The 17,560-nt window shown below is 42.1% G+C and overlaps 1 protein-coding gene across 1 annotated transcript in view; it reads right to left on the bottom strand.

The window, feature by feature from the left end:
• The window catches only part of LOC121925983 (multiple epidermal growth factor-like domains protein 6), a 94,032-nt gene that overhangs the window by 37,247 nt on the left and 39,225 nt on the right, over nucleotides 1-17,560 (bottom strand). The window contains 2 exon segments of the mRNA XM_042458539.1: nucleotides 7,373-7,501; nucleotides 13,859-13,987. Of these exon segments, the coding sequence (XP_042314473.1) occupies nucleotides 7,373-7,501; nucleotides 13,859-13,987 (258 nt within the window).

Here is a 17,560-nt window from a genome sequence, read left to right as displayed (position 1 = left end):
CTGGATAAATAACCCAGTTTGGCTGGCAATGCTTTAACTCTTTTCTGACTCAAGGCTGTGGAATTCTGGGAGCTGGAGTGTGCTGTGGGGACCAGAACCCAAGCCCTGACTCTTTTATAGCTCAAGACTGTGGAATTCTGGGATCTGGAGTGTGTTGTGGGAACCAGAACTCAAGGCCTTCATCACTTTTAACAATGATAGTGATGATGATGAAGATGGTGATATTGATATCAGCCGGCTTCTAAGGCCTGCGCTCACTGTTTTTGAAGCCGAGATAATGTGACTTTCCAAAGTGCCTTTTCTGTGTTTTTGGTGCTTTGAATGTTAACAAGTCTCCCTTGTTTTGACAATGATAGTGATGATGGTGGTGGTGATATTGATATCAGCAAGCCTCTGAGGCATGGCCAATGTAATTTGCTCTGATTTTTACAAACTCATGCGCAGTGAAGAAAAACCAAAGTCCCTTGACCAAGTACACACTGCTGAGAAGTAAAGTTGGTGGAAGAAACCTGAAACGGCAAATCCACTTCTTGTTAAACCACCTTGATATGTTCAATATGCATAGCCATGTTAAACCATGCTAAGTGTTAAACCCAAGGGGTTTGGTTATTCAATAAGCCTCTGAAATATGCAAGAGGCAATGTTAAATAAAGCCATGTTCAATGCCCAAATGTGTGTTGTGTGTGTTTTGGAATGGAGGGGGGTGGTTTGGGCAGAAAGGGAAGTCCATTTCTGCCATCTGTCTAGGAATAATGCCCAAATGTCCTCCATTTTGATCATGCCTAAACATGTATTTATATTAACATTTTAAAAAAATCATCCAGTTTTTTCGTGTGTCCTCTGCTTTTTTAAAAATGTGTCCTACATTTGAAAATGTTGTCCTACATTTGTCCCAGTTTGGAGGTCCTGACTTATGGCAACCCTAGGGACAATTAGCTTACACTTTGTAAACTTCTTAGGGAGTGCTTAAGTGCACTGATAAACGGTATAGAAATGTACTTTCTATTGCTTGCTATCACGGGAAGGACTTTCACACTGCATTCACACTTAACCCTTCTGGGAAGTGTGAAGGACAGCGATGGCTAAAGGCTTTCTGATGAAGTTGCGCCAATCCCCTCATTAACCTGGCATTAACCCAACATTCGCCAGCATTTTGTATTAACAGAAGTTTGCATTAATACAATGCCGCTTTAATGGTGGTTTAATGGTGGGATTTAATGATGGGATCAGCACTGCAGTTTGAAAGCCTTTTGCACCATCGGGGCTAAGTAAGGGATAAGGAAGGAAGAGCGATCCCTTCCTTATCTCATGCCCGTTTGATACTCTCCAATGCCCCCATACCTCCTTCCTCAAAACAAAAATATTTTTGGACATTTGAGGACAAAATACATTTTTTTGCAGAGGGTATATGGTGAGAGGGTCCAACCCTATAAAGCCCCCTAAGGAATCAATGTGACCCCCTAGTCTTCCAGAGTTGCCCAGCCCAACAATAAAAGATCAGAAACTTTGTGAGCTTGGTTTCCATTACATAGTTGGATGGAAACACATCATAACTTAACTGGAAGACATCCATGAGGACTTATGAAAAACTATTATTGCTGTTCCATCATCTAGAAAGGGTTACAAAACCATTTCAAAGCATTCAATCCCTTGTCAGACAGATAATGGAGAAAGTTCAAGAACATCATTCTACTCAGGAGCAGTTGTCCTAACTGAATCACTCCAAGAACAAAAGAGAGGGATTTTTTTTCCTTTTTAAACAGGTTTGGGGGATTACTGTTGGCTGTGAATAGGATTGCTGGATTTCAGGGTCTGCTCCCGAGCCTGCAGTTTTCATGGGTCATTTCCAGACAAGAGATGGGGGTGCAGATTCTCCAGTTTTGGTAGGTTTAGCTTTGTGTAAGAGGAAAAGACGGTGTGCAAATCTCCTGCTTAGATCAGTGAGCAGCAGTTTGCTACAATTTGTTGTTGTTTTGTACTTTCAAGTTATTTCCAGTTTATGGCGTCCCTATCATAGTTTCTTCAGAGGGGGCTTGCTGTTACCATCCTTTGAGGCTAAGAGAGTGTGACTTGCCCAAGGTCACCCTCTGGGTTTTTGTGACCCAGCGGGGATTTGAACCCTGGTCTCCCAGGTCTTCAACGCTCAAACCACTATACTACACTGATACTCTTGCTCAAGGTCACCCGGTGGGTCTCCAAGGCGGAGCAGGATTCAAACTCTGATCTCCCAGAGTCCTATTTCAGCACTTAAACCACCACACTATACTAGTCTCCAAGGTTTCTATTCTGCCTGAAAGCCAAACTAGCCATTTGTGCAGCTTTCAAATGCCACAGTGCAAGCATGAACAAGACTACCAGCAAAGCTCATAAATGTTGCAACTGTCTGAATCAGTGTTTCAAACTCGCCCTCCAGGCTGGTGTCCTCTGCACACAGGAACAAAGAGGCCATCGTTTATTTTATTCCCACTTGTTGACAAGTTCTCTGCAGATGGGTTACATCCTTCCTTATCAATAATTTTGAAAAGCTTTTTCATTCACGCCAAAACGGCTGCCTGAAGCCAGCAGCTTTTAATAGCATTAAGTCTTAGAGCAAATCAATTTCTGTCTCAGTTATGCGCCAGTCTTGTGCTCCCCTCGAAACCTTTTACTTCTCTTAGGAGAAGATTTCTTCATCACTCAGTACTGCCAGGCCTGAATATACTGTAAATACTGTGTTGTTGTGTGCACTGCCAGAAGACCTGGAAACCAGCCATCACCCAACCATTTTAATAGCAACCTTTGGAAGAAACCAGCAGTGTCACCCATGTATTACAAGGCATTATTGGCCACTCTTAAAAATCAAAGCAGTGATTCATTGTTTAGCTAAGAGGGGGGAAAAGGGCTCAATTTCTCCATTGTTGTTTGACCTTATCCCTTTCCCTTGGAGGCAAACGAAGTTGTGAAGGCTATTGCACCTTAACTGGTGCAAGCAATAAATCAAATGTGGTAGAGAAAGCTTTAATGGTCCCATTGCACAAGGACAAATTGTGGCTTTCAGATACAAATGCAGACTGCTTTGGTGGGGAAGATGAAGGAGACAGGCATGACTGAAGATGAAGAGCTTTATTTCTTAATTAAAGTTAATATGGAGAAACAAAGCTTCCAGTGATGGTGGTTGAGTTTGGTGGTGGCTGCTTTTTAAAGGAAGCAGTTGGCAAAGATCAGTCAAAGCTAAACTGGTAGATTGCTAACTTTACAGGTGTTTGGAATGTCAGAGCAAATGGACTGTGAGCAAAGAAAAGCTATCACCCCTGATTCTGCAACTCCCCTGGGCTCTTCAGCAATTATAAAGAAACACAATATGGTCATATTTCACTGCACTTAGAGGGCAGTTATGGAGGTGCAGAACCTGATTTCCCTATTAACAAATAACTAGGTCAGATTTTCACTGCACAACCACAGAATATAGTATCTAGGATACAACTGACAAACCTAATCTTCCAGGTTAATGTATTTGTTCTTAAGAAAGGTTCTGGACCTCATTGCTGCAAAATAAAAGGACTGGAAACAGAATGCAACCCCTTGAGGTTGTACATAGAGTTGTAGGGGGGAGGTGGAGGGGAAGCTCTATTGTTGACCAACCATGAAATAACAAGACCAGACACAAATAAGTGGACTGAGTTCCTGAAACCCCCTAAAAATGTACATACTAGCCCTAGAAATTAAGATACTCTGCTGTTTAAATCAGTATGTTTCTCTGAGGGAGTGTGTTTAAACTTTAAAAGCTAAATATGAGTTAGCAGTTCACATGACAACCACAGTCTATATAGAATGTGCTGCCAAAAGAAAAGCCTAACAACTTAAAAACCAAAGGCAAGATGTCAAATATCAGGATGTCAAAATATTCATATCATTTAAGAAAGCAATCCTAACAACCAAAGACAATAGTTCTGCAGTGGCAGTGCACAACAAAAGCATCCAAAATGCCCAGTGTAAGTCCTCATAAAAAACCAAAAGGATGAGACCATGTAAGCGTGCACAAAATATTCACTCTCTCCTGGGAAGAGATTATGCTAGCCAAAGGCAAGAGATTATCTGAGCATGTCAAAAGCACTTGGAAAATTAACCAAAACAATCAAGTAAGTAATCATAGCAGTAGTTTAGGCAATAAGTTCCCTGAGCACATCACAAGCACTCGAACTTTCCAATTTAATTCAAACTGTTTTGGGGAAGTCCCCATGAAAAATAAAAGGAGGAGATCCTCTGAGCATACCAGAATTATTCATTCCATTTTGGGGAAGTCATCATGCCAAGCATAGGTAACAGGTTGTCTGACCATTTCAAAAGCACTTGGGAAAACAACCATAATAATCAAAAAGTATCCATGGCAATCTGAAGCAGTAGGTTTTCTGAGCCCCTCAAGATCATGCCAACCCAAAGCATTCATGTTGTTTAAGGAAGTCATCATGCCAACTAAAGATGAAAGTTTGTTTAAGCATGCCAAAAGCCCAGCAAATTTAACCATAACAATCAAGGGCAAGGTATCCTCTAAGCATGTCAGAAACATTCAAACTACCCATAAGGGACAGTTACATGCAGGAATCATTACCTGTCCCAGCTGACAGATCTAGAATGTATGTATTTATCTTTCAAGGGACAGTTTCTTATTTTCCAATTGCCCTAGAAAGCGTATGTCCCAACAATCTCAATTAAACAAGCATTTGAGTTACTCCAGGTCAAACTGTAGGAACCTTGGGGGCAGATACCACTTTGGTTGCCAACTCCTTGTTGAATGCCTGGCCGACGATCAGAAATTAGTTATGTAGGTCAGCGCCCTTGATCTGCCTATCCCACTACTCTACACTATCTCTTCTACAAGCCATTTTACCTGACATCATAGTCTGTTGGATTTATTTATATGCCGCCCAATCACTGGGTATCCAGGTGGCTTACAACAGAGGGGATAATAGACGGTTCCCTGCCCTCAGGCTTACAATCTAAAAAGACACGACACAAAAGGAGAAGGGAATGGTGAGGGGGGAAGGGGATCAGGTCCAGCATTCTTCTCTCCCTCTGAGGCCTGGACCAAGGCAGATGGACTGGAGGGAGGGCTCTTCTTCTTCAGGCTAGCCCCAATGGAGCTGGACCAGCCTAAAATAGCATAAATCATTTCATAAGATGTTATGTCCAGTACTTATGAAAAGAAAATTCAAGGCCAGAGGGCAAGTAATGAGAAATTGCTTTCTTTTCTCTTCTGTCCCTTGAGCCCTGCAATTCTGACTTGACATACAGTGAGTAAATTTACCAACACCCCTTATAAGCCTGGATCAGTCCCACTGTGGTTAAAATCATCCCTGGAGTCAAATCTCACCTTGAATCCAAATTCAGCCTCTAGGGAAGCCACTCTCCATCAACTGTCTATCTAGAGAATGCAGCTGTTTATTTGCAGGATTGCCCTACCTTGCAGGGCTGCTGTATGAATAGCTAGGATATCAAGGGCTTCTGACACAGTGCAAACAGCACATGTTCTCATGTCTGGTCCAAAAGACTGCTCTGTACGTGAATTCTTTTCATTGAAATCAGCATGGACTCAAACTGCAAGAAAAGTGTTGTGCTACAAAGACACTTTAAACACCCACCCAGACAAAGTGAATTCTATTCTGTCCAAATTATTGGTCGAAACTCATTTTGCACATATAGAAGACAGTGAAACTGGTAGAATTCCACCTGCTGTGGTGAGGTGCAGAAGCTGTGCTAACACAATACAGAGTTGGCAGATTTTAGCAGCAAAATCCATTACAAAATACAATACATCAGGTGCATGGGGTATGTGTCAAAATAACTCATTCTATGATCACTGAAAAGACAAGAAGAGCAATCAGTAATTTGTCTTCAATTTTGCCCTCAACAGATATCTTCCTCGGCTGTTTGCTGGTTTAACTAGATGTAGGGAAGGTAACAGCTGCTTACATAGTTGTTTTGAGACACTGCAACCACCACAATACTTCCTGAACGGAGCCATGATACTGGCTAAGTCAGAAACTACTTGAAGGTACACAACAACAACAAACTTATCCAGTGGGTGTTACACTTACCTTAGGAAATCTCTATTTCTGATTGTGTATATCCAGGGAAGGCCAGTTTTAGGGCCGGTACACACCGGCCCTTTCTGACGCCCTCGTCACGTGCTAACATTGCCTCAGGGCAGCACTTCCAGATGCCCCTCAACCTTAGCACATGATGAGAGTGTCAAAATGGCAGCGCCCTGTACACATTGGCACCGCCTTTGTTACGTAACCACCACGCAGCATCAGCACAGCACCGTGCAGTGCACTTGTTATGTTGCAGCTGTGGCGTAAAAAGAACCTGTTCTTTTTACTCCACAGGGAAGCCGTGCGGTTTGGCAGCTGTGGCTTCCTTGCGGAGAGAAAACAGGTGCTGGCAGGGCACCGTTTTTCGGTGCTCTGTACTGTGCCTTAGTCTCCTAAAAGGAAGGCATGAAAGCCCAACAATTCACCGTAAGAAAAATATAATGAATTACAAATGGGATGAGGAAACTGGCCTTCTAGATGTTGTTAGACTCCCAACTCCCACTATGCCTGGTGACTGGGGCTGATGGGGGTTGGAGTTCTACAATATCTGGATGAACATGAGTCCTTTAGCCCTGTATTATAAGACCACCACACCAAGGGGTGAGTTCAGATGAAGGGTTGTTTCACAATAGATCATCATAAATATGATCTACATAGAAATAAATTGTATGAATTGGGCTAACATGATCACTAAAGATTTGCTTGCAGGCTGAACTTCTTCTCATGACCCATCTCCATGTGGATCCCATGTTGCATTGATTCCAAAAAGTGAATGCACCATGGAAATATCTACTTTTCAAATGTCCCCATAAAATTAATCTGTTGTGATTAAGGGTAGTGTCAGATATAATTCATGGATGTGGTTACCTACACAGAGGAGAGAAATCACAGCCAGCATGTGGAAATAATTTAAAATAGCTAGACCATCAGATGGTAATTGGCATCATCATACTTTTGTTAATCAAATCCTGTTGTATTCTATAGGAACCAATATTGTCCAGCTCTGATCCAACAAAGCATTGTATGCATACATAACCAATAGTTAATTCACAATTAACTTTATTTCTTTACTGACTGCCTAGCCATTCTTGCCAGCAACCTGCAAGCTGCTTTTCGAACATGAAGGAATGCAAAAAATGCACCTTGGGGAATTCCACTGAGAAACTCCCCAAAGGGAAATTGCTGGATAAATCATGCTGCATTCATGTATCTGGCATGCACATGTGGCTGGATCTTAGTTTAGGCATTCTGAGTAGTGCAGTGAGGATTTTACTGGAGACTCTGCTGTAATAAATACATACATTGGTCGCATTTGGGTCCTATCCAGCCAGGAAGACACTGACATGTTCCAGCAATGTGATCACAGGCAGCTCCATTCTTGCAGTCACATATCTGGCCACAGTCAATCCCAAAAAAGCCATCTGGACAAGCTAAGGACAGAAAAATAAAGATGATGTGATTCTGATATGTGTAGGAGCCATACCAGAAAACAAAATTCTTCCCCTAGGCTCCTCACCACTCTAACAAAACAGAGCTTTTAGGAATATAAATTTTCATTTCAGAATTTGCATTTGCACTGGAAACAAGGCAGTATGTGAACTAAAAAAACCAAATCTCTCTACAACTGGATATATAAATACAAAATATTTGATACTGTTGTAAGGTAAAGGCAGAAACAACAGTTACTGTTAAAGATCCCCAGGTAGCTGCTTCAGAGAGTTACTGAATGATGGACCTTGCAACCCTTATTAAAAAAGAAAACAGCTTCAAGTGTGAAAGTGGAAATTCTTTCACCACAGTTCCCTAAGTTCTTCACCATGCCCTATGATAAACGATGTAGGGAACTTGGTATGTTTAGCCCAGAGAAGAGACAGTTAAGAGGTGATATGATAGCTCTGTTTAAATATTTGTAGGAATGTCATATTGAGGAGGGAGCAAGCTTGTTTTCTGCCTCTCCAGAGACTAAGACCCAGATCAATGGATGCAAGCTACAGGAAAAGAGATTCCACTAAACATTAGGAGGAACTTCCTGACAGTAAGAGCTGTTCGACAGTGGAACACATTCCCTTGGAGTGTAGTGGAGTCTCCTTCTGTAGAGGCCTTCAAACAGAGGCTGGATGGGCATCTGTTCGGGATGCCTTGATTGAGAGTTCCTGCATGGCAAGGGGTTGGACAAGATGGCCTTTGTTGTCTCTTCCAACTCTATGATTCTATGAAAATATCAGGAAACTGGTTGTGCTATTAATAAAAATAAGTTGGGCAAAATAGGACACAGATAGAGAGAACTGTCAAACTGAAACCAGAGGAGACCACAATAGACCACACTGGAACATTGGGAGGGAAGTGACCACAGGAGATGAACTTTGGTGATGCCCCTCCACGCGATTTGGTGCATGGCATGATGACTACGTGGGGGCAGTATGGGGGCAGCAGGCGTGCATACACTACATCCCTATGCCAGCACATAACGCCCATCTGTACAGGCTCTAAGTGACAGAGGAGTTTATTGCACAAACCTTATAATGCAGGGAAGCAGGCCTTGTAAAACATGCTGGACATTTATTTGTTGTGGTTATTGTTCAAATGATTTATGTTTTTAATTGGTTTAAATTTTCTGATAATATGATTGTTTTTTAACTTTTGTAGGCTGGATTTTTAAGTATGCTTGTTAATAACAATAACAAACAAAAACAATTATCTTTAATACCTTTCTAGAATAAACCAGGTAATAACAGAGGGCAAAAACGGTGTGTCCCCCTAGGTTACTTTTCTGTCTCTTTCCATTCTAGACTCCCTGGACTTTCCTTCTTCTAGCCAAACTCCCCCAAAATGGAGGAAATGTGATTCCTAGAAGCCTCCAGCTCTGGCAATTAACTGTTTAAATAGTCTGCAGGATCCTCTTGCTATGCTCTGTGTAAAATCAAACAGTACAATAGCACAACTTCTCAAAAGAAGAAGTAAACATCCATTCACTTTTGTATTTCTTGGCACAAAAAACTTTTTGGCACTCTGTGTGATTCCCACAGAGTCCTACAGTAGCACATTGGCTAGAAAAATGAAAAAAACTAGAGAATAGATTTGCTCTGATTATACTTGACTCACAATCACTATGTAAACAAGGTCTATTTTGGGTCTTAGGGGAGTTTCGACAAATGATTCATGAGACATCAAGAATCAATTTTTAGAAATTTACATTTACACAAGGTTGGTGATAATCTATGTCAATTGACTCCTACTTAAGCAAGGGAAAGATTTATTCTGCAATGCCTGTTTGCAATAATTATCTCATGATTTAAGTTCAGTAGCTGATTGTAGTATGCATCTTGGCCAATAAAAGTTAGTATTACTCCTATCCAGGTGTTAAATAATTGAAGAAACACATACACATTTACACATTTACTATTTGGATGGGTGACTTTTTGTGCATTCCAGGAGTGAAGGCACTTTATTGTACTAACTCATCACACAATGGTGACACCTCATTTGTGCTTGCGGTTATTATCCACTGAAGAAAGCAAATCAATTAAATATATCCTTATTTAATGCACTGTGCTGAGGCCATATGCTAAATTGCTATCCCTATAGATAGTTTCCCATATCACCAGGTGCTGAACCCCTTGGAAGAATTCTGTACCCATGGACCCTATCTATCCCATGATCTGCATCCTAGCAAGCTTCTGCCTTGTATTCCAGGGTGACAAGGAGAAGGAAGGGAAGGAGGAAACACTCCTTTCTCTTACTTTTTGGTTGATTGCTTCTCTCCCCACAAAACCTATGTGAGGTCACCTTCAAAGAGCATTTATACAGACTGATTCACTTTATACCATAGACTCCTAGAGCTGGAAAGGGCCACAAGGGCCATCAAGTTTAATCCCTGCCATGGATGAATACACAACTGCAGCATTCGTGAGGGATGCCTGTCCAGCTTGCCTAAAGATCACCAAAGAAGATCCCCTGGCAAGGTAATGTTTTCCACTAAACAGTTCTTACAATAAAGTTCTTCTTAATGTTTCTGTGGAATCTCTTTTTATTTTTAATTTGAATTTATCAGTTCACGTTCTAGTCTCTGGAACAGCAGGAAACAAGTTCACTCCATCTTCTACATTACATTCCTTTGGATATTTAAGATGGCTATCATGTGACCTCTCAATCTTCTCTTCTCCAAGCTAAACATAACCCATTGCATCTTTCCCCATAGATGTGAAACCTTCTGAGTCTGCTACTGTGATGACCTCTGCATTGTTACCCATCAAGATGCATGTACATCAAGCATCTTTTCTCTCCCCCCCCACCAACCTCCCTTTAACTACCATAAAAGACTTTACATCCAGCCACTCCTCATATCCAATGAATAAAGTAACCAATTAGAATGTCCACCAGTGGGAAAATAGTCATGATGGAAATCAAACATCAAAAATTACAGTGGTATTTCTACTCCAAAATTAATTGAGACAGGAGCCACATTAAATGCTTATATGGTCAAGCAGCTTTACCAGTAGTTTGCATCTTATTTCATTTGGGCACATAGATTCTTTGCATGTTCCACAGCAAGGGTGAGGAGGAAGGAAAGATGTATCAAGTAAGGGATGCATTCTTTTCCCACAGTGCCAGCACCTCATTTAACAAGGAATTAGAAGAATTTTGCACTGGATACAAATTAGCATAATCAATCTGTATTTGTTTATTTATTCATTTATTGCACTTATATCCTGCCTTTCTCCCAAAATAGGATCTGTAAAGCAGGAAGGTGACTGAAAATGGGGGGGGGGCTTTTTTCCACCGTGTTATTAACCTTTATTTATTTATAAATAAATGTCTTCTGTTGTTGTTTTTTAAAGTGACCCAGAGGGAAATGTCCTGTGACTCAAAACGCTAGCGTACTGCTATTTGATCTCCATAAGGGTACTAGGGCCCCATACAGACAGGCCAAAATAAAGTTGCTTCCAGTCACTTTGGAAATATGCTGTTTAAATGATGCATGCGTCCTAAGAGGCCAGAAGCTGCGCCAAAGCTGTGCTCCAGTCCTTAGGATTAGATCGTGGCTTAGGCGTGGCTTCTGGACTCTTAGGACACATGCACCCATACATTCCGCCCCGCACCCTCAGAACTTCTGGGCAGCAATTACTCAGGGTTCCAGGGGCCAAACTCTCCTCCACAACGAGGAGGACGTATTCCATTGTTGCCCCGGCCCTTTGGAACACGCTGCCCACAGAGCTCCGCTCGGCTACCTCCCTGGCTCAGTTTAGAAGGGATTTAAAAACCCTTCTATTTCGAACTGCATTCCCCGAGTGAAGATCCAGATGACTTTCCTCCCTCCACTGTCGGCAAGACGGATGGCTGATTGGGTTTTTAAGATGTTTTTAATATTTGTAATTGTGTATATCGTTTCTTGTTTATGTATTGTGTTTCACTGGATTGTTCACCGCCCTGATCGAAGGAAGGGCGGTATATAAATAAAATTTTATTATTATTATTATTATTATTATTATTATTATTATTATTATTATTAAACAGCATACCTCCAAAGTGACCCGAAGTAGCTTTATTTTGGCCTGTCTGTATGGGGCCTATGATACTTTTCCTATCACTTAGCTTTTTGTTCTGCCAAAAGCTGCAAACTACCCTAGCGTCCACTAGGAGGCAGCAGGAGCATGCAAGATATAGATGTGCAATTTGCAAAGGAACAATATGCTTCTATGAGGAAACAGGCACATATTCTTATGCGCTGACAAAGAAACATAACAAGTATGGGTGACAAACAGTGCAAAAGAGTCAGTGTGGAAGATACAAGTTTCTAAAATAGGATGAGCTCGAGATTTTTTAATTTTTTTGGCAAAACACTTGCTTAAATTAACATTATCATGGACTTATTCAAAATAGAGTGTCGCTTGCTTTTCTTCTCAGTCCAGCTTTGGGAAGTGAAGCAGCTTTGCAGCATTTGACAGTGGATCAGTAGATGCAGAAAGTAATCTAAAGTTCTTCCTTGCTTGTGTGTGTGTGTGTGTGTGTGTGTAAAATAGCATATACTGTTATATTGTGATTAATGTTGTAAAATAATGGTGGAGAAAAGTATAGTCACAGACAAGCTCCTAAGGCTGTTTTAGAGGTCTCTCACATTTAATTATTTAGTGAGTAAATGCCCCATAAGGGCTATGAGGGGAAATTTTGCCATGTCCCCTCCCCCAAAAAATTTAAAATGAAAAGAACTGGACGTTTTATTTACTTCCTGCTTGGGGGGGACTCCTTGAGGCCCAAAACAGCTTGAGAAGGCAGTGGAACATGGTAAAATGGCTTCCTCTGCCCCCTAAGTACTAAGGGGAGTGTGTTCATTTAAAAAAATAGAAAAAAGTTTTAAAAAGTTGCAGGGTGACCCAACAAGAGTATGTGGGTCTCAAGGTCCCATGGATGTTCAGTAGAGTCCCTCAACCCCAGTATTTGGTCATTTCTGTTGTTAAGCAGCACATTGCATTGTAGGAACTATTCCTAAAGTTCCTATATTGCCTGATAAATAATCCATGTGCCTATGCCATGGAAGGCCAGTGTGTTGCAGGAGTTTGCCACTTGTTCTAGAACACATAGTCTGATCACACAATCTGCCTGCTAAATATGCCTGATGAATGTGATTCTTGAAGATTCTTGTACAAACAGTTGTTTTTCACACTCCCAGATAAGGGGAAAATGAAAATTCAAAGACAAAAGGGGAAATTAGAGAACGAGAGAGAAACTGTGGCATTTTAAAAGCAGCTGGGAAAGTGGGGCAGCTGATGATCAACCGCGACTGTCCCTGCCAAACTGGGATTGTTGTAGGGTAAATTTGAGACAAGCAACCCTTCCCCCCTCCAACACCATATTTGTATATTGATGGAATGGAAATGGAATGGCACACAAAAGGGACACTGACCATAAGTAGATGGGTTAAGTCTTACTGTCAGCCCATCTACACCATGATCAGAGCTTGGAAAAGTTAGTATTTAGGCTGCAGCACAGTTGTGAATCTGGCTGTGGGATTCTGGGAGCTATACTCAAAAACGTAATGTCCCCAAGTTCTGATAGTGGCCTAAAAAAGTAAGCCAATTCTATGACTTCACATCGCAAGTGGAGATTGACAAACTGTCTTTCAGGGAAGTGTGTCACTCATTTTCAGTCTTTTCACTGATGCCTGCTCAGCTTCTGACAAATTATATGGGGGGAGCAATGCCCTTATTTTTCCTCCCTGCAGCTACACTCCTGGGTTCTGCAATGAATTACTGATAGATTTGCCCATGAACGAAATGGGAAGCACCCAATTGTGCCCTGGGCTCCTGATCTCTTTAACCATATTTAAGAAACTGTGGCTACAGTGGATCCTTGTTATACGCTGGGGTTTGGTTCCAAGATCCCCCGTGTATAACAAAATTCGTGTATGCTCAAGTCCCATTAAATATAATGACATAGTAAAATGGTGTCCCTAATAAAAAATGGAACATCAAGGTAAATTTATACTTTTTTGGAACATTTTCAAACCGTGTATGCTTAAATCCGTGTATAAAAAATCCGTGTATAAGAAGGGCCGACTGTATTTTGTCTGCACTTGTCAAGGATATCATTTGCCTGGTAAATTATCATTGTTTCTTGAACAGATCAATGTGATCATTACATCAGACTGAAAAATCTGCAGAAAACATCACCATTGATGAATGCATTGCTTCTTTGTTGTTGTTTCTTTAGGAGAAGCCTAGAGAAGAGAAGAGGAGAGGAGAGGAGAGGAGAGGAGGGGGAGATGATTCTATGATTCTATGAGATAATACCTTTCTCACAAAAGGTTCCCATCCAGCCAGCTTCACAAGTACACGCTCCACTCATGTGGTCACAGACAGCTCTGTTCTTGCACTGACAGCTGTATTTACAGCTTAGGCCAAAGGTTCCCTTGGGACACTCTACATACACAGAAAAAGAGTCAGACAAAAAGGGACAAAATCAGGCATAGGCCTGCCATCAATTCTGAATGGTCATCAATTAGTTTAAATGGCTGCCACATGCACAAACACTGAAAGGCTGATCTTGCTTTTCAAGACATTTGTCTTAAAATAACCACAGAGTGTAGCAGTGTGCATGGACCACCACTTGAAAATTTCCCTTTTTTGGTCTACTGGGAGAAGAATTCAGGGACCTGTAGTTGGGGTATTGTAGATGGGGTTAGAGCGGGTTACACTCTCCCTGAAGACACTGGTTCACAGTTTGGGGGTAATCCTGGACTCAGCTTTGAACCTGGAGGCCCAGGTTACTGCAGTGATTTGGAGTGTTTTTGCACATTTAAAGCTTCTGTGCCAACTGTGCCCATTCCTTGAAATGCCAGATTTGGCTATGGTGGTACATGCCTTAGTTACATCCCATTTGGACTACTCTGCTATGTTGGGGCTGCCTTTGAAGCCCCAAAGAACTGCAGCCAGACTGTTAACTAGGGAATGTTTAAGAGACCACACAGTGCCCCTGCTGAACCAGCTCCACTGGCTGCCAGTTTGTTTCTGGGCACAAGCTATGTGGCAGCCCCAGAATCCTCAGGAGATACCCTTCTCTCAGTCCCACCCTCATTGCAAGGACAGCTGAGGATGAGGGGGACACAAGAGAGGGCTTTCTCAGTGGCTACCCTCAGGCTCTGAAACTCCTTTCTCAGGGAGGCCAGAATAGCTGTTTCCTTGCTGTCCTTCCATCGGCAGACTAAGACATTTTTATTCAGACAGGCTTTTAAAACAGAAAGTCTTAAAAATGGACTAGGGGTGTTATACTGTTTTAATTATACTGTTTTTAAAAGCTTTCATCTTTTTTAAACTGTATTTAAGCTGGTAGGCTTATCCATTGGACTCCATATAAAAGCTTATTATGATGTTATTATTATTAACCTTTATTTATGAAGCGCTGTAAATTTACACAGCACTGTACATGCAATCTTTTAGTTAGACGGTTCCCTGCCCTCAGGCTTACAATCTAAAAAGACATGACACAGAAGGAGAAGGGAGTGGTGGAGGGAAAGGGTAAGAGGTCCAGCAGTTCCTCTCAACCTCCGAGGTCTGGACCAAGGCAGATGGACTGGAGGGAGGGCAAGGCTTCATAATGGATGGTTAATCATTATCCAGAGAAAATACATAATCACAAGTAGGATAATACATATACAGTACATAGGAATACAGGAAATGGATCGATAAACAGCCAACAACAGAACATCAGATAGTAAGCAACAATTATGCGATGCCTGGGAAAGCTTCTCTGAATAGGATGGTTTTCAGCTCCGTTTTGAAGCTGGTTAAAGAAGTGATGGCTCTTGCTTGTGGAGGAAGAAGGTTCCAGGAGTGAGGGGCAGCAAGTGAAAAGGGGCGAATCCGGGATGGGGCAGAGGAAATCCTGGGCTGAGACAGGAACCCTTGACTACCAGAACGGAGGGCCCTGGTGGGAAGGTGAAGAGAAAGAAGGTCTGATAAGTAAGGAGGGGCCAGTCCATGGAGGGCTTTGAATGTCGACAGCAGGAGCTTATACTGAATGCGGAAAGGGAGAGGGAGCCAGTGAAGGGAAGCCAACACAGGAGAAATGTGGTCAGAGCGGTGGGTGGAAGTGATAATGCGTGCAGCTGAATGCTGGACAGAGATTAAAGGACGGAGGTGAGAAAGAGGAAGCCCAGCCAGGAGGACATTACAGTAATCAAGTCGTGAGATCACTAGGGCATGGACCAGGATCTTGGCAGTAGAGGCGGAGAGATATGGTCGGATTTTGGCAATATTGTACAAAAAGAATCGACAAGCCTTGGCTGTGGTCTGGATCTGAGGGATACACGACAGAGAAGAGTCAAAGATAAAGCCAAGACTGCGGGCTTGCTGGACTGGTTGAATGGAAATGTTGTCCACAGAGACAGAAAAGGAGTGTTGAAGGTTGGGCTTAGGAGGAAAGACAAGGAGCTCCGTCTTGGACATGTTGAGCTTCAAACGCCGATGGCGCATCCACTGTGAGACAGCTGTAAGGCAAGATGAGACTTGCTGTTCAAGCCTTGGCGAAAAGTCAGGGGCAGAAAGATACAGCTGGGTGTCATCGGCATACAGATGGTAGGAAAAACCAAAAGAGCTGATGAGTTTTCCTAAGGACAGTGTGTAGAGAGAAAACAGAAGGGGACCCAGAACAGAGCCCTGGGGAACTCCAACAGATAAGGGAACAGGAGAAGAAGTCAGACCCCCTGCAACTACTGCAAAAGATCTGCCAGACAAGTAAGATCTAAACCAGTCGAGAACAGAGTCTGAGAACCCAAGGCCAGAGAGTATGTCAATTAGGAGACAGTGATCAACAGTGTCAAAGGCTGCAGACAGATCGAGAAGAATGAGAACAGAGTAAAGGCCATTAGCCTTGGCCTGTAAAAGGTCATTCGAGATCTTAGTGAGAGCTGTCTCTGTAGAATGCCTTGGGCGGAAACCAGACTGAAAGGGATCAAGGATGGAATTGGCTTCAAGAAACTCAAGACAGCGCGAATAGACAACCCGTTCCAAAACCTTAGAAAGAAAGGGGAGAAGAGAAATCGGACGATAGCTAGACAAAGAGGAGGGGTCAAGAGAAGGTTTTTTCAGAATTGGGGAAATGAGAGCATGTTTGAAGTCCGAGGGGAAGGAGCCTGTAGAGAGAGAGAGATTGAAGATATGGAGGAGCGAGGGCAGAAAGGAGGGAGCTATAGAGATTAGAAGACGAGTAGGAATAGGATCAAGAGGACAGGTAGCAGGTTTGGAAGAGTTCAGAAGTGTAGAGAGTTCATCCAAAGAGGCAGGAGGAAAGACAGAAAATTTGTTAGGCGAAGGTGATAGAAGATTAAGAGCAGAAGAAGAATCAGGAGGGACTATCTCAGAGCGAATAGTGGTAATCTTAGAGATGAAATACATGTAGTTAGCAAAGTCATTAGGAGAGAAAGATGAAGAGACTGGAGGAGAGGGAGGTTTAAGCAAAGTGTTGAAGGTGGAGAACAAACGCTGCGGGCACCTCTCATTGGCAGAGATCAATGATTTGTAATAATTCTGTTTAGCCATAGAGAGGGCGCGTGAGAAGGAAGAAAGAACAAATTTGAAATGGATAAAATCAGCCCACTCTTTGGACTTTCTCCAAAGACGTTCGGCCGCTCTAGAGCAGGACCGGAGAAACTTAATGTTGGGGGTAAGCCAGGGCTGAGGCCTAGTCTTAGAGGAAGAAGTGCGTACAGAGACAGGGGCAAAATGGTCGAGAGTTGAGGAAAGAGTGGAGTTAAATAAAGACATTGCTGAATCAGCAGAATCCCCGAGATGTTCCACTCTTGACTATGATTATTGGCTACTGATGAACTGTTTTTAGAGAACTAATAGGCATGTGGTAAATTCAGTATTGTATTTGTATTATTGTATTATTTTATTGATGTAATTCCGCCTCGATTCTTGGGAGAGGCGGGAAATATAAATAAAATGTATATTATTATTATTATTATTATTATTATTATTATTATTATTATTATT

This window comes from Sceloporus undulatus, chromosome 3 (genome assembly GCF_019175285.1).
Source record: "Sceloporus undulatus isolate JIND9_A2432 ecotype Alabama chromosome 3, SceUnd_v1.1, whole genome shotgun sequence".
NCBI classification, from domain to species: Eukaryota; Metazoa; Chordata; class Lepidosauria; order Squamata; family Phrynosomatidae; genus Sceloporus; species Sceloporus undulatus.
This window is presented reverse-complemented; position numbering and strand designations above follow the sequence as displayed.